This window comes from Fusarium odoratissimum (genome assembly GCF_000260195.1).
Source record: "Fusarium odoratissimum NRRL 54006 unplaced genomic scaffold supercont1.52, whole genome shotgun sequence".
NCBI classification, from domain to species: domain Eukaryota; kingdom Fungi; phylum Ascomycota; class Sordariomycetes; order Hypocreales; family Nectriaceae; genus Fusarium; species Fusarium odoratissimum.
The window spans coordinates 146,807-172,804 of NW_022158732.1; the positions used below are offsets into that span (position 1 = coordinate 146,807).

General features: G+C 47.7%; 11 protein-coding genes across 11 annotated transcripts; 4 read left to right on the forward strand and 7 right to left on the reverse strand.

Moving 5' to 3' along the window:
- Positions 1 to 243: 243 nt before the first annotated feature.
- On the forward strand, positions 244 to 2,205 carry FOIG_15457 (uncharacterized protein; the record flags this gene model as incomplete). Its single annotated transcript, XM_031216818.1, has 9 exons — positions 244 to 315; positions 367 to 444; positions 506 to 712; positions 764 to 778; positions 839 to 1,000; positions 1,059 to 1,377; positions 1,438 to 1,766; positions 1,824 to 2,006; positions 2,059 to 2,205. 9 exons carry the CDS (start codon positions 244 to 246, stop codon positions 2,203 to 2,205), a joined length of 1,512 nt encoding a protein of 503 aa, XP_031053510.1.
- A 986-nt stretch (positions 2,206 to 3,191) lies between these two features.
- FOIG_15458 (uncharacterized protein) lies at positions 3,192 to 3,937 on the reverse strand. Its single transcript, XM_031216819.1, has 2 exons — positions 3,611 to 3,937; positions 3,192 to 3,557 (listed from the first exon to the last, which is right to left on the reverse strand). Exons 1-2 carry the CDS (start codon positions 3,821 to 3,823, stop codon positions 3,285 to 3,287), a joined length of 486 nt encoding a protein of 161 aa, XP_031053511.1. The 5' UTR covers positions 3,824 to 3,937; the 3' UTR covers positions 3,192 to 3,284.
- A 198-nt stretch (positions 3,938 to 4,135) lies between these two features.
- On the forward strand, positions 4,136 to 4,336 carry FOIG_15459 (uncharacterized protein; the record flags this gene model as incomplete). Its single annotated transcript, XM_031216820.1, has 1 exon — positions 4,136 to 4,336. The coding sequence occupies one exon, from the start codon at positions 4,136 to 4,138 to the stop codon at positions 4,334 to 4,336; it is 201 nt and encodes a 66-aa protein (XP_031053512.1).
- A 74-nt stretch (positions 4,337 to 4,410) lies between these two features.
- FOIG_15460 (uncharacterized protein) lies at positions 4,411 to 6,624 on the reverse strand. The gene is made up of 4 exons (XM_031216821.1): positions 6,010 to 6,624; positions 5,476 to 5,959; positions 4,663 to 5,420; positions 4,411 to 4,612 (listed from the first exon to the last, which is right to left on the reverse strand). Exons 1-4 carry the CDS (start codon positions 6,434 to 6,436, stop codon positions 4,467 to 4,469), a joined length of 1,815 nt encoding a protein of 604 aa, XP_031053513.1. The 5' UTR covers positions 6,437 to 6,624; the 3' UTR covers positions 4,411 to 4,466.
- A 571-nt stretch (positions 6,625 to 7,195) lies between these two features.
- On the reverse strand, positions 7,196 to 8,999 carry FOIG_15461 (acyl-CoA dehydrogenase). Its single transcript, XM_031216822.1, has 4 exons — positions 8,548 to 8,999; positions 8,274 to 8,486; positions 7,905 to 8,222; positions 7,196 to 7,839 (listed from the first exon to the last, which is right to left on the reverse strand). The coding sequence occupies exons 1-4, from the start codon at positions 8,875 to 8,877 to the stop codon at positions 7,318 to 7,320; spliced, it is 1,383 nt and encodes a 460-aa protein (XP_031053514.1). The 5' UTR covers positions 8,878 to 8,999; the 3' UTR covers positions 7,196 to 7,317.
- A 617-nt stretch (positions 9,000 to 9,616) lies between these two features.
- Positions 9,617 to 11,343, reverse strand: FOIG_15462 (uncharacterized protein; the record flags this gene model as incomplete). Its single annotated transcript, XM_031216823.1, has 2 exons — positions 9,617 to 11,253; positions 11,310 to 11,343. 2 exons carry the CDS (start codon positions 11,341 to 11,343, stop codon positions 9,617 to 9,619), a joined length of 1,671 nt encoding a protein of 556 aa, XP_031053515.1.
- Positions 11,344 to 11,745: 402 nt separating this feature from the next.
- Positions 11,746 to 12,987, forward strand: FOIG_15463 (aminoglycoside phosphotransferase; the record flags this gene model as incomplete). The annotated part of the gene is made up of 3 exons (XM_031216824.1): positions 11,746 to 11,844; positions 11,894 to 12,189; positions 12,246 to 12,987. The coding sequence occupies 3 exons, from the start codon at positions 11,746 to 11,748 to the stop codon at positions 12,985 to 12,987; spliced, it is 1,137 nt and encodes a 378-aa protein (XP_031053516.1).
- A 326-nt stretch (positions 12,988 to 13,313) lies between these two features.
- Positions 13,314 to 17,246, reverse strand: FOIG_15464 (uncharacterized protein; the record flags this gene model as incomplete). Its single annotated transcript, XM_031216825.1, has 5 exons — positions 13,314 to 14,426; positions 14,998 to 15,700; positions 15,757 to 16,439; positions 16,488 to 16,568; positions 16,626 to 17,246. The coding sequence occupies 5 exons, from the start codon at positions 17,244 to 17,246 to the stop codon at positions 13,314 to 13,316; spliced, it is 3,201 nt and encodes a 1,066-aa protein (XP_031053517.1).
- A 579-nt stretch (positions 17,247 to 17,825) lies between these two features.
- On the reverse strand, positions 17,826 to 21,034 carry FOIG_15465 (uncharacterized protein). The gene is made up of 8 exons (XM_031216826.1): positions 20,889 to 21,034; positions 20,736 to 20,815; positions 19,840 to 20,637; positions 19,588 to 19,787; positions 19,402 to 19,534; positions 19,124 to 19,351; positions 18,914 to 19,069; positions 17,826 to 18,858 (listed from the first exon to the last, which is right to left on the reverse strand). Exons 1-8 carry the CDS (start codon positions 20,946 to 20,948, stop codon positions 18,006 to 18,008), a joined length of 2,508 nt encoding a protein of 835 aa, XP_031053518.1. The 5' UTR covers positions 20,949 to 21,034; the 3' UTR covers positions 17,826 to 18,005.
- An 891-nt stretch (positions 21,035 to 21,925) lies between these two features.
- FOIG_15466 (uncharacterized protein) lies at positions 21,926 to 23,823 on the forward strand (the record flags this gene model as incomplete). The annotated part of the gene is made up of 5 exons (XM_031216827.1): positions 21,926 to 22,021; positions 22,073 to 22,131; positions 22,195 to 22,289; positions 22,376 to 23,291; positions 23,349 to 23,823. 5 exons carry the CDS (start codon positions 21,926 to 21,928, stop codon positions 23,821 to 23,823), a joined length of 1,641 nt encoding a protein of 546 aa, XP_031053519.1.
- A 350-nt stretch (positions 23,824 to 24,173) lies between these two features.
- Positions 24,174 to 25,488, reverse strand: FOIG_15467 (uncharacterized protein). The gene is made up of 3 exons (XM_031216828.1): positions 25,006 to 25,488; positions 24,768 to 24,949; positions 24,174 to 24,700 (listed from the first exon to the last, which is right to left on the reverse strand). Exons 1-3 carry the CDS (start codon positions 25,332 to 25,334, stop codon positions 24,273 to 24,275), a joined length of 939 nt encoding a protein of 312 aa, XP_031053520.1. The 5' UTR covers positions 25,335 to 25,488; the 3' UTR covers positions 24,174 to 24,272.
- Positions 25,489 to 25,998: the final 510 nt, after the last annotated feature.

Genomic DNA, 25,998 nt, shown 5'->3' on the forward strand with positions numbered 1-25,998 from the left:
GGGTCACGCGGGGAAAGATAGCATTTGCGGAGAGAAGGATTCTGTTTGCTGGGGAACCCTTGCAGTATATCAAGGATCTGAAGATAATAAGCCTTGTTAAATTGGTACAGATCGAGACTATTGGTGACTTATTGTGACACGATAAGTAGACAAGTCTCGCCCTTCTGTGTTGCCAACATTCTCAAGGACAGCCTCACCTGTCAACCCGTATTCCTCAGATCATCCCTCCTCCAACCTTCCAACATGTTGTCCAATTACAAATCCAAGATCCAAGGAAAGACGATCAAGCGCCTTCTTTCCGCAAGCTGCGCTATTGTATGGCCCATATCCAGCATATTCGACGTGGCATTCTCTGACAAGTCACAGTCCTTCCTACTATACGGTTACGATGCAGGAGTCCTTGGTGGAGTCCAGGAGACCAAGCCTTTCCTTCATGCCATGGGAGTGAGTAATAATCGTCCATCGAACGAAATGAAGGATTTTTTTCTCATCATCACCGACTCAGAACCCTACCGGAACCTATGTCATCCCGATGATAGCCTCAGCATACACTCTTGCCGCTACAGTCTGCTCGCTTGCAGTTACCGTTATTGGCATGCCTCTTGGTCGACGCAAGTGCATCCTTCTGGGAAACGCGTTTGTTGTGGTTGGTGGTAGTCTCCAAGCTTCAGCTTGGTCTGTCCCTCACATGATAGTTGGTCGTATTCTTTGTGTGAGTACATGATACCCTGGTGTCGTTTTATACATACTAATGGTCCTTCAGGGCATTGGTATTGGTGTAGGTTCCCCTTGACTCCTCGCAAACTCAACCTCGCAGTATAACAATCGACTCGAATAGTTCATCTCCTGTTCGATCCCTACCTATCAAGCTGAAATGAGCACGGAACAAGAAGAGCGAGGGCCCGCTGTCGCGGTTACATGTGTTTTCTTGGTCGCAGGTGCTGCTCTCGCGTATTGGATTGACTTTGGATTCACACGCATGGATAACCAGATCTCTTGGGTAAGCAGGCCCTCCTCAAATACTGCTCTTCTGGTGACTGAGCTGACCAACTTCACAGCGCATTCCCATCGCGTTTCAAGTCGTTTTTGCCCTCCTCGCTGGTGGTATCATGCTGCTCCTCCCAGATACTCCTAGATGGTACTACGCCAGAGGTTTAGAGGCTGAGGGAGACAAAACTTTGTGCCAGATTTTCGACGCTGAGATCCACGACGAGAGAGTACAGAACGTGAAGAGCTCTATTCTTACCAACATCGCCTTTGAATCACAGAACGAGAGAGGCTTCAATCTCTTGGATCTCTTTTGGGACTCCAGCGACCTTCGAGTTGGACGCCGTATCCGTATTTCTTTCCTTATATTGGCAATCCAGCAGATGATGGGTATGCTACACCTTGATGTCTAATCTGTTCCAAAAAGACAACTGACATTCGCATAAACAGGTATCAATCTTTCTGTCTACTACAGCACCGTCATCTTCGCACAGGTTGGCCTATCACCATTCATGGCTCAGCTACTGGCTGCCATTATGAACACCGCTTTTGCCCTTGGTACCATTCCGCTGGTTTACACTGTCGAGAAACTTGGTCGGCGAAGCATTCTACTGTGGTCCGCCATTGTCTTGACAATTTGCATGGTGATCTTTACCGCAATGATTGGTCTGCCTAACCGAACACTCGCTACTCAATGGACGGCTGTTGGTGCAATCTTTATCTATAACATGGTGTTTGGTTATGGATGGATTGGAATCTGTTGGCTCTATGGTCCAGAGGTACGTTACAAGCCGAGTATGACATCTCTGCGGGCTGTATAATAACAATTCTTATAGATCGCGCCCCTCAAGCTTCGACATGCCGGTGCTGCTGCTGGAGCCTTCGGTGAATGGCTCTTCTCCTTCATCACGGTGTTTGCTGGCGGCATTGCCCTCCAGAAGGTTGGTTGGAAGATCTGGATCTGGATGGCCTTGTCTTGTTTTGCCGCCATCTTCTTTGTCTATTTCATGTGCCCTGAGGTATGCTCCAGCGCGACTCCATTAATGGAAAGTTATGACTGACAGAAAATAGACAACCGGAAAGACCCTGGAGGAGATTGATGTGCTTTTTGCAAAGGAAGAGATCAAGCACACTATCCTGGCCGAAGAGCTCGTGATGCAGAGCCATGCAAAAGCTGAAAAGGGGGAAATGTTATCCTCGCACGTTGAGAACTCTTAGCCCATTGCCTTTTACGGTATCTCCAAGTTATCTGTTCTTGGCATTTGCCGCTATGGAGATTCTCTTGAGCTTATCTTTATGGCATGCTGAAAGTTGTTTGTATTTATCGAGAGAGACTCTCAGAGATAGACTCCTCATACGCATTTAATAACTCTCCTACCTTCCAAGATTGAGCACGCATTTACTGTTTACCCCGATGCCTACCCCTACAGGCAAAGGCTGCTGCAAGAAATGAGTTTAGTTGAAAATGTGATCTCTTATCCACGCCAGAGGGTCAGGTAAACCCTGTAATACCCGGCAGGGGAAGCGAGCGCACTCTGTGTTTTTGTGGCATGATTGACTCGCAGGTTCTCATACTGCCCGAAATTGGTAGGAACGTCACTTCGGTCTCGCTGATCAAAGCCATCAGGCAATTTGGCTAGCTAGTAGCCATCTTCGATTGCCATACCCATCCCATGCGCATAGGATAAGACAGGATAGACAGAATCGTCTATATAGATAGATGATATCCCTTGTGGCTTACTCCTTCAGGTATTCTCTTTGTTCATCCTACAGCAATGTGCTTGGGTAATGAAATCTGTTACTTCTATAAAACGTAGCATAGGATCGGCCCAGTCTTTAATAATGCTAGGAACGTGGCCTTTGACATCCTTAGGTGTTGACTTGCCTTTCTATAAGGGCTCCACAACCCACCACTCAAATCCTGGTTTCCCTTGATGAATCATTGGGAACAATCAGGCCTGGTGTTGCCCACCGTGTGAGACATTGCCATGCTTTTGCTCGATTCCGGGGATGAGGTCGCACCAGGCAAGGTAGAGTCGAATACCATTATGGAACAATCTTGCATCCCCAAAGGCTTGTGCTTTGTTATTCAGCCCTTGATAACCGGGAGATGGCAATCCAGGGCCTGTTTTCTGTGCATTGTAGTCCGAGACGAGTAATAGATGAATACAGCCAAAAGCTACCCTCGCGGGACATGGAGCTGTGCGGAGAAAGTTGTGAATTGAATTACTCTACACTGAATAAGGAAGAAAGGCAATAGTAATTGTTAAACCCTAACTATCACTACAGTATCTGCCCTATTTCAAAGTCTTGATATCCATCCCATCCTTGCCACCAAGTGACCGAGGCGCATCTCCTACAACCAAATTCTCATAACCCACCATGTATGTCATGGGCAGTGCCATGAATCTGTTGCAGTCATCGCTCAATGCTGCAGCATACTCTTTGCTGTTGTAAAACGCCAGCCAGTCATCCCAAGTCTTGACCCAGAGCTGCGCGCAACCGTCATAGTCGAGAAATCCTTCTCCTAAGCTCTTGGCTCTGTCCTTCATCTCCGGGGTTTGATGGTGCTGTACTATTGTTAGGTTCTATGGTATAGACTTGGTTTAGTGCTGAGACTCACCTGCGCATATCGAACGATGTGGTCTCGGAAAGCATGCGTGGCGACAGCTAAGTCAGCATGGACGGTCTGCCAGTGCCCGAAGAACGTATCGTGGTCGATTGAATCAATCTTTTTGAAGAAGACGGAGACTTTGATACAGGCCTGGAAGTTGGGTTTGGAGTTATAGTCCAGTTGAGGATGAGTGAACTCATGGTCGATCTGCTGCCAGGGCATTGTTGAGTTGGTCTCGGTGAGTGTGAATGGTCTTTGGTGGTTGAATGAACAGGTGATAGTTAATGTTTGATGTCAGATTGAACGTCTCCCATGTTAGTGTTTATGACGTTACTGACTATATGGGCACTTGGGCGGTAGACGGGCGCAGCGGGGTAGCGTCAATTGCGGGGTTGACGGAATTAGAATCCGGGGAAGTTTCCCATGGAACCTTTCGTCACTGGGTCAAGGCTCGTGGTGATTCAATCTCAAACCGCTTTCCTCGAGTCAAATTGAGTATGGCGCATAACAATCCGGAATTCCATTTCCTTTAACATGTTCAATGAATTTGGCCTACCCGGAATCTGGGGCATACTCATGTGGGAAGTGACCGATCAGGAAGGGTCAAGACTCAATGCTAGCTGCAAGGACGAGTGTCAGATTAAGACCAAGAGGCATGTCATCTTGGACGACGGACAAGGAACTGAGGTCTGGATTGCGAATATCCTTATCCAGAAGGAAGAACATTTCATCTAACGCCGTATCAAACATTGTCAATTTGCCGTCAAGGGCGGAAAATGAGATATCTTAACAAGGTATACAGTGAACCATGAGGTTGAATGAGGGCACAATGTCCCATTATGTTTATTTATATATCTTATCGAGATCAAATCTTTCCACGCTCCAAAAACCTGGTAGGAATATGGACCGGCTTACATCTCAGATATTCTGCCACGTTCTTTCCCAACACATCATAAGTTGAGCTAGAAGCTACACCACGATCAAGATGATCCTTCAGCAGGAAATGGACAGCTGAAAGAAGATGTTAGTGAAGGTATATAGCGCTTGCCAAGGACACATACCTGAAATGTTTGGAAGTTCAAAACGGAAGATAGGTTTACCAGTGTCGTCGTCACCCAACAGCTCTCGAATCTTATTCACAGTGAGAACACTTCGGAGCCAGTCCCATTCGTCAGTGTTTCTAACGAAGAATCCGACGTTGGCATCTGATCCTTTGTCGCCTGAGCGAGCATGGACGATGTAACCGAGAGGAGCCCTTGTGGTTGGTCCAAAACTAGACAAATCGACGGGAGACGTGGTCTCATAGGTTGACTGCTCGTATAAAAAGTCTTGAGTATCGGTCGGTGCTGCGATTGGAATCTCTAGTCCCTTTTCAGGAACATGCGCGACGTGCGTAATGTCGTTCTGCGGGAGAAGGGCAACAAAGTATTCGTAGTATGGCTTAGGGACCGCTTGTCGAGCATCCACTGCGAATGTCGCACCAGGGTACGATTGCATAATGACATCTGTCACCGGACGCAAGAAGTTTGCAGTAGAGAGGGCCTCTTCGGTTCGTGACTGAGCAAAGATGCGTACGTCAACGGTAGCAGCATCTTGGCTCCTTGGGTTCTCGGGACACCGACCGTTGACGCGAAACTTGAGGCAGTGGAACTTGGACTCATCGAGCATAGCTCGGACTTGCCTCTCGAGCAACGCGGCCTTTTCCTCGATATCCAGACCGCAAAGGAAGTAATGTGCTTCGGCTTGATAACCACCTTTTGCGGTAATGCCGACCTTTGTAGTGGGAGGGGGCTTTAGACCGCTCACGTTGTGTACGAATCTATCGTCGTAGTTAATAAGGTACTCAGAGCGATGGAAGTATGTTTGGCGCTTACACTTTGTCCTTTGCAGCCTGTTCCAACTTTATGTCGTCAAGCTTGGCTACTACATCGGAATTGTAATACAGAGGACCCTGGATCTCGTAAAGGAGCTGTGCCTTGCAGGTATCCACAGTAACTATTCCATCTCGATCCTTCTGCTTGGTGACATAGAAGTCACCATTGCTTTGCATCTCGACGATGGGAAAGGCGAGATTTGTCGATTCACCAGGTAAGTCTTTGAAGCCGGTAAAGTTGCCACCGGTCACGTATGTCGAGCACTCGATGAAGTGGCCAGCAACGAATGCCGACGCGAGTTGCTGGTAGTCTTCTCTTTTCCAGCCAAAATGGTAGGCTGCGCATCCGATAGTGGGCGAGGCATCTGCAACTCGACCGCAGAGGACAATGTCGGCCCCATGCTTGAGGGCCTCGACAATGCCCCAGCCACCCAGATAACACTGGGCGTAGATGGGGTCCAAGCCCCAGTCCGAGAGATTTCCTCCTATTAGAGATGAGGAACAGTTGAGGAACACGCGGGAGATCAAAGCTTACCATGTGTGAGACTCTTGAAAGCATCGCCCTTGTCAATGGCCTTCTTGACAACGTCAAAAACCTCGTCTCCGCCAATCCAAGCAACCTTGAGACTCAGACCGGCGGCGGCAATCTTCTCCACAACAACGTCGTGGAGTTTCTTGGTGTCGCTGGCACCAGCATTGACCACAAGTCTGGCCCTGCTTGACGCCAAATGAGGCAGTGCGGGATCCAGAGCCTCGAGGAACGAAAGCTCAAATTCGTCTGTAGAACCTGCACTGTCAACCTTGCCTCCTCCTCTTGTGGTCATGTTGTACTCTGAAAGCCAATCGCCAACGATAAAGTCAACGCCCTCATTTTTGGCTAGGTCAGCCAGCGCGTGGCGCCGGTCGGTCACTGAGCCAGAGGCTGAGGCAATTCGTAGCAGCTTGTCGGTAATTGAACCCATGGTTTGAACCTGATGATAGTTGTTCTGTGCTGCCAGAAGATTGTTCGCCCTTGACCGCTAAAAGATATCGTTTATGTAGAGAAGGTTGCATGATAATCGTCATAATGGTTCGGTGGCTCGCGGGTCATACACCGTGGACTTTGTTTCCATGTCCGAGGCAATCTACGCTCCATCTCTGTCGGGATTACAAGATGTTCCCTCCATTCCAGGAGGGGCCAATTCCTCGGCAGTTGTGACTGAGTCATGTCCTCTTCGTTCAAGCTTGGCCAGCCCTCCGACTCAAAGCGGGGTTAGGCTCGAAGAGTGTAGACATGACAAAGGATTCCGAACTCTTTTTCACTTAGTGCCCCTCCTGGGCACTTTGGTTGCTTTCCAACTGAAGGGTTGCATACTGTTCTGCATTAACTGGCGCAAGAACGCAAACTCGACTTGATACTTCACGGCAGCCTGGTAACACATTCCCCTGGGTTACTTAGATGTGGGGTTCCGTGGTCGCCATCATGAATAACTACCAGGTCAACTGCAGGCACAGATAACTTCAAGTCAGCGAAATATGATTTGTTTTCGAGGAATAGAAAGGAGCAGAGCATGCGATGTAATTGAACACATTCCCTAAGCTATCTAAATTTAACCTTGTAATTAATTCCTTACCCTAGAGTCTTCCCCATATGCTGCGAAAAATGATAACAAACACCTCACACTAACCTAAATACAGTAAGTTGAGCTGGCTATTGCTATTTTTATTACTAATAACAGTATGCCGTCTTAGTGTTCCCTCAGATCATAACAGATCCATTAAGGACGCCGCATAAATGATGGATACCTTCTGTACATACTCCAGCTGCCACCAGAAGCAAGTGAACATAAACCGGTAACATCCACTATAGTTTTGGTTTTGTCTCGCTCGTCCAACCCATTTCCAAAGGATCGGCCTTTTGTAAATCATACAGCTGGAATAACTTCTGTTCCAAATCCTTCTGGGCTTGTATCCTTGCCCTCACGTAATCTGCCCGTCGACTTTCCCTTCTACCTAGTTGTAGCATATGAACCTCATCAGGACCATCAACGAGTCTCATAGTCCGAGCGCTTGCCCACATGTATGCCAATGGTGTATCCTGGCTGACACCGGCGCCTCCATAAATTTGAATAGCGCTATCAAGGATCTTACAAAGCATCGAAGGGACAAGGATCTTGGCCTCTGAGATTTCTTTCAGGGCAGACCTGGCATCTGCCTTATCTATCTTGACGGCTGCGTTGAGGACGACCAGCCTAGATGCATCTATGTCTAGGCGAGCTTTGGCTACCTCGGTAGTGACATGCCCATGTTCATGAAGCATTTTGCCAAATGGTGTTTTCGATGGGTCATGAATACGATTCAAGATCAGATCGAGAGCGCGTTCAGCCTATGTTTTAGCGCACGTTAGCATCTCTTCTACATTGAATGAACGCAGGCCTGGGGATCTCTTACCGCTCCAATGCATCGCATAGTGTGATGAATTCTGCCAGGACCCAGTCGTCCTTGGATGATCTCGAAACCCTGGCCTTCTCCCAAGACGAGGCTGGATGCAGGAATACGAACGTTGTTGAAAGAGATATGTCCGTGACCGTGAGGAGCATCATCGTATCCAAAGACTGACAGCATGCGGTGTACAGTGATACCAGCAGAACGCGCGGGAACCAATAAGACAGACTGTTGGCGATGAGTGTTTGGATTAGAGGGGTCCGTTTTGCCCATCACGATGTACAGCTCACATCTAGGATCGCCCGCTCCACTGCTCCACCATTTCTATCCAGAATTAGACAACAGTTTGAATGCACAGGCCGCGGCGGTACTTACACTGCCATTCAGTATATATGAATCTCCATCGCGTTTCATTTCGAATTGAATGTTGGTGGCGTCGCTGGAAGCAACGTCTGGCTCAGTCATTAGAAAAGCTGAGCGGATCTTTCCCTCAAGGAGCGGCTCGAGCCATTCCTTTTTCTGTGCAGCATTTCCGAACTTGGCCAGAACCTCCATGTTACCTGTATCAGGAGCTGAGCAGTTCATAGCCTAAAGGGCCAAATGATGAGCTTCGCTTTTGCGCGACGTGCGAAGAGTTGGGTCAACATACCTCACTTGCGATTTGGCTTTTCCCCAATTGTTCAGCCATCAAACCGTATTCAAGATTGCTATAGCCACTGCCCTCTGCATAGTGACTCTTTGGTAAGAAAAGATTCCACAATCCTCTACGTTTTGCCTCGTATTTCAGGTCCTCGAGAATCCGTGGATGCGCAGCAAAACGTTTTTTGGGCTTGTTACCCAGCATCTGAGCGAAGACTGCATCAGCTGGAATGCATTTCTCTTGGACAAAGAGCTCGACTTCGTCCAGAGTTTTCTGAGCTTTCTTGCTGACTTGCTCAGAAAATGCAATGGGGATGCGTGCTGATGCTGGAAGGTCCATAGTGTTAATGACAATAGTTGGTCGTGATATTTAGTAGTAGGGGAAATCGGCCAACGCAACATACGACAGGACCGGCGCTCTATAATACCCGGGAAATCTCTATTCTAGAGGAACGAAGCAAGTTGGGTTTTGAATGGTACCATATCGGATTCGAAGCAAGCCTCATCGGTCATCTAGTCCGGCTGAGCTCCATTGTCAATACCCATGCATGTGATTCCTAATACTAAACAGCCGAGGCATGGAACTGTCTAAATTAAGAGAGCCCGGAATTAAAAGCCGCGTCCGAATGACTTTAGTCTTTGCACTATGCCTAAAAAGGGTGGGTGCTACTGTAACAATGGTTGGCGGCGGTGTACTCCTGGGAAATAATCAAGACTCTGTCTCGCTTCAGATGAAGCTATCATAATAATTAGAGCATACTTAACCTGAATAATTACTAAAGCCTCTCATTATTCTAGTTTATGTGATATAAAGTTGGGTCGAGTCTCGATTGTTTAGCGATCCATTGAGCGGCTAGCGATGCAAACTGGAGTAGAAGAAGATGCCAGAGGTGGGACAGAGAGCTTCTTGCCGCAGAACAATAAAATGAAATGCATGATGGAATGCTGTGGCTTGTTGTCTTTTGCCATCAAAAAGTTGGGTTATACAGCTACATGATGTTGATATACGAACTAGAATCCTGCAGGCTCTCCCGTTTTCAAGAACCCATTGAACTCAAATTGTTTCATACATAGTCTATCTAAAGTTTTGACACAAACCTGATGTCCTTAACAACAATATTCTTGTTGTCGCTTGTCGCCATTTCTCGCAGCTTACGCCTCAAGATCTTGCCCGCTGGACTTTTCGGTATCATAGAGACAATCTCAATTTCCTGGAGCCACTTATATCGCGCCTTTTCCTTCTTAACATGTTCGAATATCTCCCTTGCTGCTTCAATGGGTCGTGAGGCCTCCTCTGACTTGAGGACCACAAACGCTTTAGGCCGCTCACCTGCACGCTCATCGGGAATACCGCATACCGCAACATCATTGACATGTGGATGGCCGAGAAGAATGCTTTCGAGCTCTGCTGGAGCAACTCCAATCCCTTTGACCTTGATCATCTCTTTCAGCCTGTCGGTAATAGATAGCAAGCCTTCATCGTCGAAATGGCCTATATCGCCAGTGTGAAGGAATCCATCCTTATCAAATGTCTCTAGAGTTGCCTTGGGGTTGTCAAGGTAACCCATAGCCATCTGTGGCCCACGAGCCCAGATCTCACCCGACTTCCCAACATCGCAGTCCTTGCCAGTCTCAAGGTCTACGATTCGTACTTCGGTAGATCCCACAAGCATACCGACGCGGTCGGCATACTTGTAAGCATACTTTGATGGCGGGTGAGAAACAATAGCTGAGCATGACTCGGTCATGCCATAGCCCTGCTTGAAGCCGGTTCCCGGGAATGCCTTTTCAAGGAGATCCAGGATCTCTCGAGACAGAGGCGCCGCACCCGATGAGAATCGCTCAACATGAGACAAGTCATACTTTGCCACGATCTCTGGCTCTCGAACTAGTCGGATCAAAATAGGTGGGACGATCAAAAGTTCTTTGATCTTGTTTTCCGAAACAGTTTGCAGAAGTGAGTCCAGAGTGAATTTAGATAGAACATAGACGTTGGCATTCAGATGAATGGGTAAGTGTAACTGATGTATTATACCAGTGATATGATAGAATGGCAAGGCTGCTAGAACGCGGTCATGGCTAGAAAGGGTGATATCCTTGATCTGGATGCATTGGGCGATGATGTTGGCGTGTGATATCATTACCGCCTTGGGGAGACCAGTTGTGCCACTGCTAAAACAGAGGAAACCACAAATATCACGATTTGTCTTGCTCTCAGGAACTTGAAATGAAGGCACTGGAGCTAGACCTGCTGAGTTCTCGAGGAGTTCCTGTATGCTTGTGACGCCTTTGCTAGAACCTTCAAGCAGAAGTACATTTCCGCGTGGAATCCCAACTTTGGCAGCTGCGGCTTGGGCCCTGTCGAGATTTTCAACGGTAGCGAAAATGACTTTAGCTTTGCTGGTCTTGAGGCTGTAGGAAAGCTCGTCAACGGTGTAGTCTGGTGACACCCCGCAGGCTACAGCTCCAACGCGAATAGCAGCAAGAGTAGCAACAGGGTACCAGATTGAGTTTTTGCCGTTGACGATAGTTGTATCTTTCTCCTTCAGTCCATACCGGGAAACGAGAATCGATGACAAAGTTGTCGCATAGTCTTTGAGCGTCTGGTAAGTGAGGTGCTTCTTCGTTATTGCGTCGGTAAAGCCTGGGGCGTTGCTATCAGAAGCCAGTGGCTTAGATTCTAGAAGCCATGACCATAAGGTCTGCTTTGGGGAGACTGCAAAGTGGACGTCAATTGGTTGGAAGATTGTCGCTTAAAATGAGAGGCCTTACAGGAGATCTTGGGATTCTTTGACTGGTAAACCATGATGCCCGTCTGATACTTGGTCAAGCGTCGACATTGATACTTTCGTCGAGGACCAGAGTTTAATGCGGGAAGTAATTTAAGAATTATGCATCGGCACAAGACAAAGAAGCCCCCCGCAAAATCACCAGCGATAGTCCGCCACGGGAACCGGCTTATGATTCCCGTTCGGTAAACCAGGCACGGAATTGACGAGACAGCTTCCTCGGCGCAATATGACTAATGGTAAAACACCTCGGGCTCGGTTTGACGAGTTGACCACAAGGCGCTTTGCAGTGCATTAAATGAAAGAAAACGACAATGATCTAGAATGATCCTTGAACCCTCATCTACACAAAGTTTCATCTGTTTTTCTTTTTTTTAAAAAAAAAAATCTAGTTTCATATTCTTGGTTCTTGTGACAAGATGGCAGGAGCAGTGAGACAACCCATCGATGTTGCACGATTGAGTGCGTATATTGAACAGAATGTGGATCAAATCTCTCTTCCTATCAGCTTGAAGCAGGTACGTGTTCTAGCGATGATTGCCTAGCCAATTTGCTCAACCCTTTCAGTTTGGCCATGGCCAGTCCAATCCCACATATCAAGTTACGTCGGCGACAGGTCTCAAATTTGTCTTGAGGAAGAAGCCCCCAGGGAAGCTTCTCTCTAAGAGCGCCCACGCGATTGAGAGAGAGTATGAGATCATCAAAGCATTAGAGGCGACTGATATTCCTGTACCTAAGTTGTATTGTTTGTGTGAGGACGTCTCTATCATTGGGACGCCATTCTATATAATGGCATTTCTCGATGGCAGAATATTTGAGGAACCTTGGCTTCCGAGCCTTAGCCCTGAAGAGCGCACTCTGATGTAAGTTATTTTGTCGAAAATTCGAGGGGCTTCTGAATTACTAACGTGTAGATCAGCTGGAAGGAGGCAGTTCATACGCTTGCGAAACTGCACTCTGTTAACTTAACAGGCATTGGGTTGCACAGCTGGAAACGGCCCACTAGCTTTTACATGCGCCAGATCAAAGCCTTATCAAAAACATCTGAGGCCCAAGCGAGCACTGCAAGTCAGCCAGGGGCACAGAATGTTGGAAAATTGCCCTATTATGACCAGCTAATCAGCTTCTTCACGGACCACAAAACCCACCCGCCCGATGTGAGGAGGTTGGTGCATGGAGACTTCAAACTTGACAATCTGGTGTTTCACAAGACCGAGCCTAGAGTGATTGGCATTTTGGACTGGGAAATGGCAACAGAAGGCCATCCGCTGTCTGACCTGGCCAACTTGCTCATGCCTTTCAGTTGGGAACCGCAACAAGTGCCGTTTCTCACATCGGAGACTTTGACACCAGAGCTGAAGGATCTTCAATCAAAGTTCCAACCATGCAACGTTGCAGGAATTCCTAGCATGCAGCAGTGTCAAGAGTGGTATTGGGGCGGAGTGGACTGGGATGCTGCAGGGTATCTTGGTTGGGGTGTTGCATTTAGTAACTTCCGTACGGCTGTCGTCATGCAGGGCATCGCTGCTAGAATTGTAAGGGGCCAGGCCAGCGGTAGCAAGGCGAGAGAGTTTGCGCGGCAGACGTTGGCGTATGCATCATGGGGATATGCACGAGTCGAGAAACTCCAGCAGCGACTACGACTGCGCAGCAAGATTTAGACAGGTTTATTTTAGCCATCTGTATATGAGTACCAAATGCCTTTTTTGTCTTAATAGGGAGATATAGAGACTGTGCTCCAAGATTGTAAAATCATAGCCTTAATTCATGCTTCGACCGCCATCTCTGAGATGTTCCGATAACAACGAATGCTGAAACTTGGTGCTAGACTAATCGGAGGCTCTGGGAAGACTGTGAGGTTAAGGCGCAAAGGTTGGTATTTAACGCTGAGAAGTAAACAGATTAAAAGCCAACACAAACTACCCCAGATAGTTTACAACGTAGAATCCTTTTCGCTTACAGTAATACTGCCTTGAACCGCTATGTACTAAATTTTGGTTCCACCCAGCGTCTTCACACGCCTTCCATCTACATAGGTCCCATCAACAAGATACGGTCTAGGCTGTCCGTCTTTTGGAAGCTGATCCAGGAACCTCCACCGCAGTAGTCTTTTCCACCCGAGCTGATACCATCCATTGAGAGTCGCGGCAGGAAACATTGGGAGGACTCCCATGATGGATGGGTCATGCGCGATCAGGACCAACACCTTATCGATCGCATCTAAAGACATGAGGGTGCTTACGCTCTTATGTGCCTCAGACGGATCGACGTACCAAGAGTCGGCATGGCTGCATGGTTGGTAGTATGGAGTAGAGCTAGCCTCAGCCGGGTTTGGATGGCATGATAAGTATTGCTGGCATGATACAACCTCTGGTGCGGAAGAGGGCAGGCCAACCTCTTCTCTTGTGAGTTCTCTCGGCATTTGAGTCTTCTCAGTTGGTCTAAAAGCCCCTCCAAAGTGACATATGTCTCCTCCAAGAAACACGAATGTGTCGCTAGTCGTTCTGACCAGGGAAGAAAGATGACCAATGGCGTGGCCTGGGGTGTTGAGAAGGAACAAGCTTCCATCACCAAAGTAGTCCATAGCCTGATATCCAGCAACATGGAGATGTTGATCAAAGTCTATCTCTCTGACCTCACGGTTTTTGAAGGCTGACTCATGGACTGGCGAATTGGGGTTTGCTGGGTAGCCAGGAAGAAAATGCTGGGAGAAGCCAGGACCAACGATGAGATCCATGGTCTCTGGGAACGTACTTGGGTCCCCTAGGTGATCGTAGTGGTGGTGGCTGACAATTGCTGCGTCAATCTTTGAAAGGTCAAGGCCACCTTCTCGTAAAATATCGGCTAGGTTGTTATCGACCTTGATCCCAGGGACTCTCTTATCGATGGTCTTTGCGATGGGGTCTGGCAAATTCCAAAAGTCCTTTCGACATCCCAGGTCGAAGAGTAGCTGCTTTCCTGTGGTGTCGTGGTTGATGAGGAATGAGAACGTGGGGAAGTTCATCAGTTCGTGTCCTGGTATCGCAGGTTCAACCAAAGTATCTGCTGGAACTGTGAGATAGCATGTCGTATCAATGATCGAGAGCGTGCAAGTAGCCCCCTGTATAGGCAAGTCAACTTTCTGTGAGGACATGGCTCTTGAGGTATTGTATGGAACAAAAGGACAGAACAGAAGTGGCCCGACACGAATTCGAAGCACAGTACTTAGAGAAGTATTCGCGGTTTAAGATATAGCAGACAGCAGCAGACTAGGCCACCTTATTGTAGACACATTTTAAGAGCCGCGGATTTAGTTTCCGAGGTCCCAGTCATTAAAGAGGGGTCTAAATGAGCTTCCTTTCAAACAGGATCGCGAATAAGCAGGCCAGTAGATATTAGCCCTATCACTCAAAAACAGTATACTTGTTCTAGCCCTCCTCTGCTAGACACCCACGAGATACATAAACAAGGAGAGGAACAGAATCTAGGTAACATAGATACTTTTTGGAAACTGTTATTATTTTATTCAATACCAAATTGCGTTCCTGAATGGAAAAGGTCTTAAGTCTTCAAAGACCAATACCCATTTCTTGGGCAAAGAACAATGATCGATCATTCTCAATCCATCCACTAAAGTCTTGGAATTGAGGTGATGCGCAGCTTGTCCTGCCCACTCCCAACTCGGAACTTACTTGCTGTCTAGCAACAGTAGCAATATCTTCAACTATCATATTATCGTCATGGTCGCTGTCTTGTGAAAACAGGAATGGGATGAAACATCCAGTTTTGCTTATCAAAGCCTGCAGCTTGCGGGGAAAGTCTCTCTCGACAGGCAACCGGTCTTGGCTTAGACTCAGATCAAGAGTCAATGCCAGCCTAAGGAAATGTGCGGGATTTTGGGAAATGACATCCATTGAAGGTTTCTTTACCTGATGCTCGTCGTTTGTGACGTTTTGGTGGATCATTGCTGATTCACAGTATGTGCACTCCATAAAGTACCTGATCGCTCTTGTGACCCAATCAACCCCTTCATATCTTGGCTGGTACTCTATCATCGCGGCAACGAGGATGTTCAACTGGTTTTGTCTCCTGAATCTTCTGGATTGCTCGTCTTTTGTTTCTCGGGGACCTACTGCGGGTGATAGTTTGGCGTCGAGTATATGTAGCGCCAGTGGAAGTGCCGTACATGACACTGCGCTGCTCGGTAAATAACGAGCTAATCCAAGATCGAGAAGCTGTTCAAGTTTGTTGGTAATATTTGTCGCTGCATCCCACAGCCCAATCCGCACTCTCTCAATGGTTGCTACTTGGAGCTGTGTGCTCTCGTATGAGACGAGTGAATGGGTAGTCATGCCTAGTAACAACTCGAAGTTGCAAAGAGTGACGCGGGCAGAGCTATAGAGTATGTTAGTAGAATAAAAGAGATGTAATTCATGGATTGGGAGTCGTACTGATAGTATATCCATATCATATTGGCGAACATCAAGACAGAGCTCTTTGGCATATCGACTTGTTGGCCATCGTGCTCAGTAATGGCCATTATTAATGAGGACGCTACAGCCCTGGCGCACCAGTTCTCCAAGCCTTTTTTGCATTCATAAATCTGTAAGATTCTCCTAGTTGAGTCGCGGGCATCAGACACGGTGAAATCCTTGGCTGGATGTACTACTGTCAAGATATCGGAAAGACAGAGACACAGGTCTGTCATCGTAAGCATAAGAGTAATTAGAGAGCTTTTAGTGTCGACGTCATAAACATGAGACCGGTCGTTCTCGCCTGAAAGGGTATCGTACGAGATAGTCGTGGTTGCATGATTGTCGAGATGGTCCCGTGAGATCTGTAGGTGTCGACGAACGCAAAGGGAGATAATTCGATCCCGGATGATGCAACACCACCAGATTCTTCTTAATCTGTTATCATGTAATCGCTGTTGGGAAGATGCATGCCCAACACCTTTGGGTATATCTGCGCACTTGTCTGCTCCCAGTGCCTTTGCATGACTGATGGCACGGCCAAGCCAAATGCTGTTTGGTTGCTTCTCACTCGAGTTGAGTGAAGAGCTCCAGTAAGTCAGTAAAAGTGCAGCCTGTGCCATTAGACTGTGGTCGGTTTGCATCTGTGAGCTGTAAAGAAGCTACCTAGTGTCAGACACGGGTTCAATCGGCCATGGAGTTGGACATACCTTTGCGCGTTTGTAGAAACATGCTTTTGCTTGGCGAAGGCCCCGAAAGCCCAAGGCTTTTACTTCTTCTTCAGACACAAACTGACCAGAGTTAGTACCAGCTCGATTCAATCATCATAGAACATATGAAGAGGTTACCTGACAGGCAGCAAATAGCATTGCTTGTAGAAGAAGAATATCAGGGCAATTGTTTCGATAATTTGCAGGATTAGAATCAGACTGAAGATCCCAGAAGTCGCCCTCGTCCAGCATTGGTAACAGAGGATGAACGTAGAGAAAGTAATGACTGATGAATCGTCTCATAACAGGTTCCACCGGAAAATCGAAGCATCCCTCGGAACTGAGACTGACGGCATCATGTACGGTATTGTGATCGATTTCTACTCTGCCCCAGCAATCGCCTGTGAGGACTAGAGGTGTACCGGTGCTTTCGTGGGTACTCTGAGCCTGGTCTATATCATTGGCGCCAGCTGGAGGCTGAAAGTCGCTTCCAATGTGTGCTTGGTCCTCGGAGCTTTGTATTGAAGGGTAATTTGAATGCACCGAATGACTGTCAATAGGACTTGCTGTGTCTAGGACACTCGAACCACAATCTCTGGTGGCAGAAGGTGCTTGGACTTGGATGCAATCAGGTGGTAGATCTGGTGATTCCACGGCATTGCTCAACAGCTGAAAGGACAGGTAGCTGTCTGTGGCCTGACTCAAGTCCGGGGAATAATGTTTGAATGACAGGCCTTCACCCGCCCTGTAATATCCCATCAGCGACAAATCACTCTAATGGTTCTGAACAACATTACAGTCTGGGCGCCCGGGGGCCTCTAGGTACGACACACTCAGTCGAGTTGAAGCGACAGTTGCTACACGGCATAGAAGTCCGAGTGACATCACAGCGGACCTTGCGCCCTCGGCAGCTCAAACAAGCCCTTGTGGCTCTTCGCCTGTAAATTCTTTTCATGTTAGCGAGGCGAGGCGTGATGCAGCGGCGCTCGATTTGCGGGAACTCGGTGAAATGGATTGTTGATCCGAGGTAAGCATTGTTGGTTGTTGAAACACATATATCATTGCTATCCCAGCCCCAAAGCTCCCGTTACACTACCATTCCAGAGACGCTGACACTAACTTGCGGAAATCCAAAATCGCGGGATTGAATTCCGTGGGGTACCGCCTACGGTGGGCCCTGGGGTATGTATGAGTGGATCAGTGGACTGACTCAGGTCAATTCAGTGCTGATTTGACTAAAACGCCTCCAAGGATTCTACATGGAGCCTCAGTCCCTGACACTACCCATGTCACGAGTTCCTGTTGTCATGCCCAATGGCATTCGAACTTCGAATGTGCGGCATACAATCGGATGAAATAATCCTTCATATTTATTGACTGAGCTTGTAACTCGTAACTACCGTGGAATACACTTCCCTGCAAAGTGCATGCCAAGTCCCCTGTAACGGAGTTGCGTTCCCGATGCTATTGTACAAAAAGCAACAGCACGCGAGCGCCAGTGCTGCGCCCACTCATCCCTCAAGATTTATGTGGCGAGCTGTCGCCAATTCCATCCTGAGGAGCATCGACGTTGGTCATCGTTTGACCCATCATATTCGTTATTGATATGTGAGACCCCTCAAGCAGCTGATTGTTGAACCAATCGATAGGCGGAATGGCCTCGTGTAGATCAAAGTCGTGCTCAGCTGAGAAAGCCCACATGTCTTGATATTGGCTCTCCAAATTGAACTCGTCTAGGTTCATCCCGTCAAGATCCAACGGTCTTTGTTGGGGGAGACCAGTATGATCGTTCACCAAGCCAGAACGTGTGCCTATATCAGATGCCTGGAGAATGGAACTGGCTCGATCCAAGGTGCGATATCTTTGCCTTGGTCTACCTCCGTCATTGTTATCGTCACGCTCATCAGCGCCTTTGGACATGCTAAAGCTCTGCCGTTTAGTTCCTGCCTTTTGAACTCGTCGAGCAGTTGCTATTCTCTGCCATTCACTCTTGACGAGAATGATGACTTCCAACGCTCGGGTTGCATTTCCGAAGCAGCGACCGATTTCCCCCAGCGAATGACAGCAAAGCTGTAGGTCGTTTAGAGAATGCCGGGACTCACTGTAGTTACGAGTGCAGACGTCGTGTATGAATATAAGAGAAGCGGTGAGGATAATGTGGACAATCTGAACATTTGCTCGCCGAAAAGAGTGCTGTTGTTGGTAGCATCGGAGGAGCTCTGCTACTTGGTGGGCTGCCGAGACGCAATCACTAGGCACGCTCGACATGGCTGCTCTGCTTTCTGCTTTGTCTAATGTTGATATTTGTGAAGCGATTTGGTAAGACAGATATGGTCGATACAGAAAGATAAGGGTGGCATAATATTGCATGCTGGTCATTGTCAGTGCCGAACATATGGGTGAACTCTCTAGGAAGAGTGGCATACTGGAGTTGTAATACAGCAGGATGATAGATCTTATCAGTACTCGCGTGATTCACGTCAATCAACGAGGATAAGCCTTCATGCCAGTTGGTCATGTCCTGCTTGGTGTTGAGAAGAAACTCGACCAGGTCGGTCAGCCCCAGCGTCCGTCCAGCATATCTGATGACCAAATTAGCTCTTGCACTCGGCTCGCAGGTAGGGAGGAAGTCTTACAGAGTGGTATTGATCTGCCGCATGTACTCGCAGAGTTGGACATTGGCTGCTGTGCAAGCACCAACGGGGAATAAAACAGTATCCTCCTGGTCATTTGCCTGCCAGACAGAAGGTGGGTAAGACTTCCATTCTTTGCAGTTGCTATCACTTGTTTCAATCTCTGGCATTGGGATTGTAATGTTTTGAACCCCTAGTCCCCATGGTCGGCCAGCGTATAGGTTCCACATACTGGAACAAAGGTTAGTAATGTTTTGTATGAGTATGCGGGGGAAGCATACTGTTCATGGATGAAAACCCCCCAGAAAGCTGTTTGTCGAATCTTCATATCACGCTCTGTCAAGAGCCCGTTGCTAATGTGGTTGCTGATGTCCAAGTGAAGTCCCAGGTCGGCGCTCAACCGAGTAGCCATGCCTGATGCTCTCTTATTAGTCTGTGGTATCATAAGGATAGAGACCTGGACTTGCCACTGTAGAGCCAGCCACGAGCATCTCGAGTAGAGGCAGCTTCAGTAGCACTCATTATTACAAGTGCCTGAACTGTCGCCACAGTAGGGCTATCCATCTCGACGTCCAAAAGTGCTTTTGCTCGAGCAGAGAAGAACTCTGCAGCGGGTTCGGGGATTTTGAGCTTTTCGCCGTTGGCTAGACAAGCTCCGATGGCGCATCTTGACGGGTCAGTTCTGAGGATATGCTTGCAGGGGCGGGCTTTAGACGTACATTGCATTGTTGAGTGTTTCGGAATAGTAGGGACTGCTTGTTTCCTGCAATAGACAGCGTCTCTTCTCAGCGAAAAAGACATCTTCATCAACGACGTGAATTGCCGGATCTTCCCAGGCAAAGTAGAGCCCTGCCAGGTGGGTTTCGAGGTCCAGTGACATGTCCAGGTCCAATCCGAGTCGCCGAAGAACATCCATCCCTTCAATCGATACTCGGCGAAACGATGGGCTGGACAATGATTGAAGTCCGTCTGCATACATGTGAAGGTTCGACGTCGGTCCGTAGTATCGAAGCTGTCCATCCTCTACAATCCTGAGCGCACCCATTCGTGCTGATAGAATGTCTGTGATGCTACTATCTCCATCTTCTGACTCATGAACTCCGCTTTGTGCGAGACTTGCCGACTGGGGACTCGGCATACTCGAAGTGCCAACCATGACGAAGTGGTCTTCTGTGTTCGGTAGATCTGCAGCTAAATCCCGATTTACCTGGGAGCTTTGAGCAGTCTCCGGTGCCTCCAAGGGTTGAAAGGATCCATTATTAATGAAGTGTGTCGAAGGACTCTCCACTCGTGCAGAAGAGGTTTTCTTTCCAGGTCGACGCCTTTCGGTCTGGTTCTGGTCAGTATCGGTCCCTGAATGTGCCTCCGATACGGTCGATCGAGGTTTGGAGGCGGTTGTATATCTGGTTGGTGATTCCGGTGACGGTTGGGGCTGATCAATATTGTGTTCTCGTAGGACACCTTCGAGCTGAGCGATGCGCGCTTCAAGGCTGACGATTGCCTTCTTGGCTGATTGTCTGCAATACGGTACAGCAAGTCAGCTTTCACGCTCATCTTCTCCCGCAGATCCATCCTCCAGGGAGTGTTTTGTCATCGCGCATCATCGGTCACGCACCTTCTCATGTCTCCATCAGCATTGTAGGAGCATTCGAGCTTGGAGTTTATACAATTGGAGCAAATGTCATTGCCATCGCACTGCAATATGATAAGCCTAGCACACAAAGGGCCACGTCAACAGAACCCTCAGAATAGCACGGGGATCTAGTACCTTGACCTTCCGTCTTCTGCAGTTCAAACAAGCGCTCTTGACATATTTGTGTCCCATCATGCTGTCGAGTGGAATGCTTCAATAAGGTGATGACGATTTTGATGATGATGATGTGGAGGGGATCTGGGGATATCCGATCGTCTGGGGAAACTCCTCACAGAAGAACCGTGAGACAAGGCAAGCAACCTGCAGCTACCCCCATGTTCCTTTCTCCGTAGGCCCTATTCTTGATGTAGTTAGTCGCTGGGTCTACCAAATGGCACAGGTCATGCCCGCCCCCGCATTCTGTCTGTTGGGTGGAGTGGCTAGCATAAAAGATAGGACTAACATGACAAATGCAATCCAGTGATTCATTTACCCCAGATACTTGGCACTGTGAGTTCTCCCCAGTGGGGATGGAAAGGCCTGAGCAACTTCATTTATTCACTTGCGAACAAGGATGATAACAGAGTCGAGACAGAAACATCCTAATAGTATATCGCATTAGTACTTGTAAATGCCCTGAGGGCATTGAATTCTGTGTCTTTCACTGAGCTACGCTACACAAAGAGATAAAACCCAACCCCACTTGACTTGGGTACAGCCATTCGATAGTCCCAGTCATTCGCAATAACCACTTCGTCTCCCGCGAGATAGCATGTAGTCCTTTCCATGATTGATGAGTTTGTTAAGATTGAAAGGCCGGAAAAGCAGATGATTCTTTTTTAAAGAAGCCGGAGAATCCAATCAAAATCCTGTTCCTGTCAGAGAGCCGAGGACGCACAACTGAATTAATCCAACCCTGGTAATGTGGTGGTACTGTCGGAATATAAACCCGCGGAAACTGGCTGTGCGCAGCTGGGTGTCTAATATCACACCCCCCATCCATAGCCGCAATTCAATGTCTACCAAAAGGTGGCAAGCATGAGACTTGGTTATTTATCAAGACAACTGACAATGGCCATTTAATAATCACAATCAAATTATCATATCTTGGTTAAGATACTCTGTTGATTGTATTAGATTACCATTCTTGTAAAGGAGCAAAAGGCACCAACATGTCAGCGCCTAACGTAATCATCATCGGCGGGGGGGCCGCTGCCATTGCCATGGCACACACCCTGAAGCACAAACTTGGTTTCAACAACTTTGAGGTACCAGTTTCCACAATTTCTTATTCTTTCTGGCACTAACTTTGCATGTAGATCTACGAGAAGCGCGAGGGGCTTGGAGGAACTTGGAGAGTCAATACTTACCCAGGATGGTGAGTTTGCTTCCTCTTGCTATCCTATCTTATAGCATCATGGCTTATTAACTCTTATCATAGTGGATCGGACGTTCCTATACACCTGTACTCTTTCAGCTTCAATCTCAACCCCGATTGGACTCAAGCACTTGCCGACCAAGAGGAGATTCTTCGATGTAGGTGACCTGCTCCGTTCATCTTCTTACACCTTACACCTTCCCCTGTTGTTTGAAGTTTCACACAGTAACTCATGCTGGTGCAGACATTGAGAACACAGTGGACAAGTTCAATCTCCGCAGCCATTTCCGCTTCAAGGTCGAGTGCACTGGAGCTGAGTGGGTAGATGGATCATGGCATGTTCACTTCCTCGACACTTACACCGGGGAGAAGTTCACGAAGCAATGCACTATCCTCCTCTCCGCCGTAGGAGGCTTTTCTATTCCTCGACAATCCAAGTTTCCAGGAATGGATAAGTACAAGGGCAGAACCTTTCACACCGCCGAGTGGGATCACACTTTTGACTGGAGAAACAAGAAAGTGGCCGTCATTGGCAACGGCTGTAGCGCTGCGCAAGTTGTGCCGTCCATTGCACCAGGAGTAAAGAAGCTTGTTCAGTATGCCCGCAGCCCGCAATGGTATCACCCTCGACCAAACCGAGTGTTCTCTTCTTTCGAAAAGTTCTGCTTTCGTTACGTACCCTTATATCAGCGGTACCATAGGCTTGATCTCTTCCTCCAAACAGATGATCTTGCTAGTGTATACGGCCCAGAGGAGAAGCAGATCAAGAAGCGTTTGGCGACAGAAGCAGAAGCAAGAAGCTACATTCTCTCTGAGGCACCCAAGAAGTATCACCACTTTATTGTTCCCGACTTTCCTCTTGGCTGCAAGAGACGAATCTACGACCCCGGCTACCTGGCTGCTCTGCGTCGTGATAACGTAGAGCTACTGCCCGAAGGCATAAAACAGTTTACAGAAACGGGTCTGGTCAGTGAGAAGGGCAAGCCTGAAGACTTTGATGCCGTCATTCTGGCTACAGGCTTTGATGTTTCGTCTTTCTTGGCTCCTATGAAGATCATAGGCAAGACTGGCGAGGAACTTCAGGACCAGTGGTCAAACCGACGAGGAGCCCAAGCATATATGGGAACCTTTGTGCATAACAACCCAAACTTTGCCATTTTGTAAGTCCAAATTGATACAGATTCCCTGTCGATAACGAACTTTACTAATTTTCATAGGTTTGGACCAAACACGTTTCCCGCTTTCAACTCCGTCATTTACGCCATCGAGGTGCAGGTTGACTACATCACATCTGTCCTCGTCAAGCCCATCATCGACGGTTATACCCATATCGTTGAGGTCAAACAGGATGCTGAAGAAGGCTTTGTCGAGAATCTTGACCGTGTACTTGGCGAGACTGTCTTCTCAGCGGGATGTAGCAACTGGTACATCAACAAGGCAGGAAGAAACTCAGCTGCTTGGCCTGGCGAGGCCGCGACCTTCTGGAAGGCGACTTATTTTCCGACATGGAGCCACTTCATTTGGACGGGAGGGTCTAGCTTCTGGATGCTTCGCAAAGCTTGGAGAAATATGAAGACTACTTCACCTCTTAGCTGGCTGGCTCTGATTGCTGGTACAGGGTTTGCGATGTCTCAGGGGCTTTTAGCAATTCAAGGTCCGGTTGAGAACCTTTTTCGTCCCTTGAAGGCATAAGCGAGGTCATGAGTGGGATTGTGGTGTATTCATTGTCCTTACATTCGTCATTGTCAGTATCTAGAAATTATAGCAATAAATTATGCATTTTCAATAGCATCAAGTAACAACATATATAAAATCGAACCTTGGCTTTCTAAATATTGCTATTTCTTGTTGCACTGGGACAATGAAAATTTCCAAATGACTTGCAATAAGTTCACGTTTCGTTGTCAAGTGATTTGCCTCACCTCTATTTATTATATGCCTTCCACAAGCTGTCGAGGTTAGACATGTCAGAAAAAGACAATCACCAGGCCAATTAGGAAACAGCCATATGAGGGCGTGGTATGCCCTACGTGAGACGTGAAGGTTTAACTCGACCTCTGACAAGAGTCTGGTACAAAACGAAATGAGAGGCAAATATGTAGTTGAATTTAGTGGCACTCGAGTAGGTTTCTATGATCTTGCTATGAATAAAAAGAAGGCAATGCTTCAGCATCTTCGAAATCTGCCTCAGCACTGAACTGAGACCACGTATCAAGAAGAGCAAGAGTATCCAAAGACTTTTGTCTCATCACCGCCACTGCCTCTGCCCCGAGTGGAATGCGCAACGGTATCTTTGCTACCTGGCCTGGAGTGAGGTTCTGCATCTTCCCGATGTCAACGATCTTTTCTGCTGCTCTGACAGGATCACCTGGCTGGCGGCCATGTGAATCGTCCAGACTCTGAGCAAGGGAATTCTTGGCGTTGGTATAGTCTGCGATACCGCCTTGTGTGCTCAGCTTTTCGTTTTTGCTCTTCTCTCCAAGGATTCCTGTCCTGAAACGACCTATGACAAAGACATGAACATTGATACCAAGTTCAGACACTTCCCTTGACAGTGATTCGGCAGCGCCTATTGTGCTCTTTTTTAGTCCCAGCATTCGTGATCGCGAGACCAAAAGCATCAAGCGCCGACTCACCTTCCAGTGCACATTTAGTCGAGGCATACAGTCCACCTGCTGCGGCACCATACCAAGCAGCAATACTGCCCATAAACATGATGGTGCCCGACTTCCGAGAACGCATAGATGGGAGGACGGATCGAGTCATGTTCATGGCCCCAAAGAAGTTGGTCTCGAACCCTCCAAGAGTGTTTTCATGGCTGATAGTTTATGACATGAGAAATGGAAATTATTCTTGCTAGTATGAGAGACATACCTGAGTTCTTCCCATACCCCAGACTCGACGTATCCTGCGTTGTTTACCAGGATGTCAATTCGCCCGAAGAAAGAAACAGCCTCTTTGACTTTTGTGTCAAGTACATCCTGAGACGATGCCACGTCAAGAGAAAGTGTCTTGATGTCATCATGACCTTCAAACTCTTTCATTGCACTGAGCTGTCGAGCTGTAGCAATGACCTTGTCACCTCTTGCCAGAATGGCTGAGACTAGACATTTACCAAGTCCACTTGAGCAACCCGTCACGAGCCAGACTTTAGACTCTTGAGTTCTTTGGGCCGTAGAAGAAACATCGCCATTGTTAATCATTTTCACTAACTTAATTGCGCACTGTCAAGGTGTAGGTGGGTGTTAGACATTAATGGTAAATGCCCAAAACCTCGACCATATTCGGCATGCATCAATCCCAGATATCTGTCACAAGTCTGGTGTTCACGATTCAATATCGGTAAGACACAAGAATTGACCCCGCGTTCCGGAATCTAGTTCCAACGCCACGACTGATCGTGATCAGCTAGATTTCCGGTGGCTCAGCGCCACTTCCTGACATTACTCATGCACGAGACGAGGCACATGACTAGTTCAGCTTCGGCTAGACCTGTATCCCTGATGGTGGGGATTGTCTCATTACTCAGTTCATGTTCATACTGTGGGGATCAGAAATCCATACGACGTTGGGATTCAGCCATGCTTTGGGGATATACAGGTATGATGAATTACAAGGATAGTTGAGACTGACATTGCAGTTGACATAAATGTTTAAAAATCAGTGCTCAATCTCAAACCTGAGCTCTCACTCAGATAACACCCGCCTCTTCTCCAATTACCCTACACCCTTGACTGACAATCAATCATCATGCAGCTCCATAACATAACATATATTCTCATCATCAAACACCTTCCTTTGTCATCACACTTTCTTGGCATACAAATGTTAAGAAAGTGGCCCTGTCTACGCCTAAATCCTTAACAA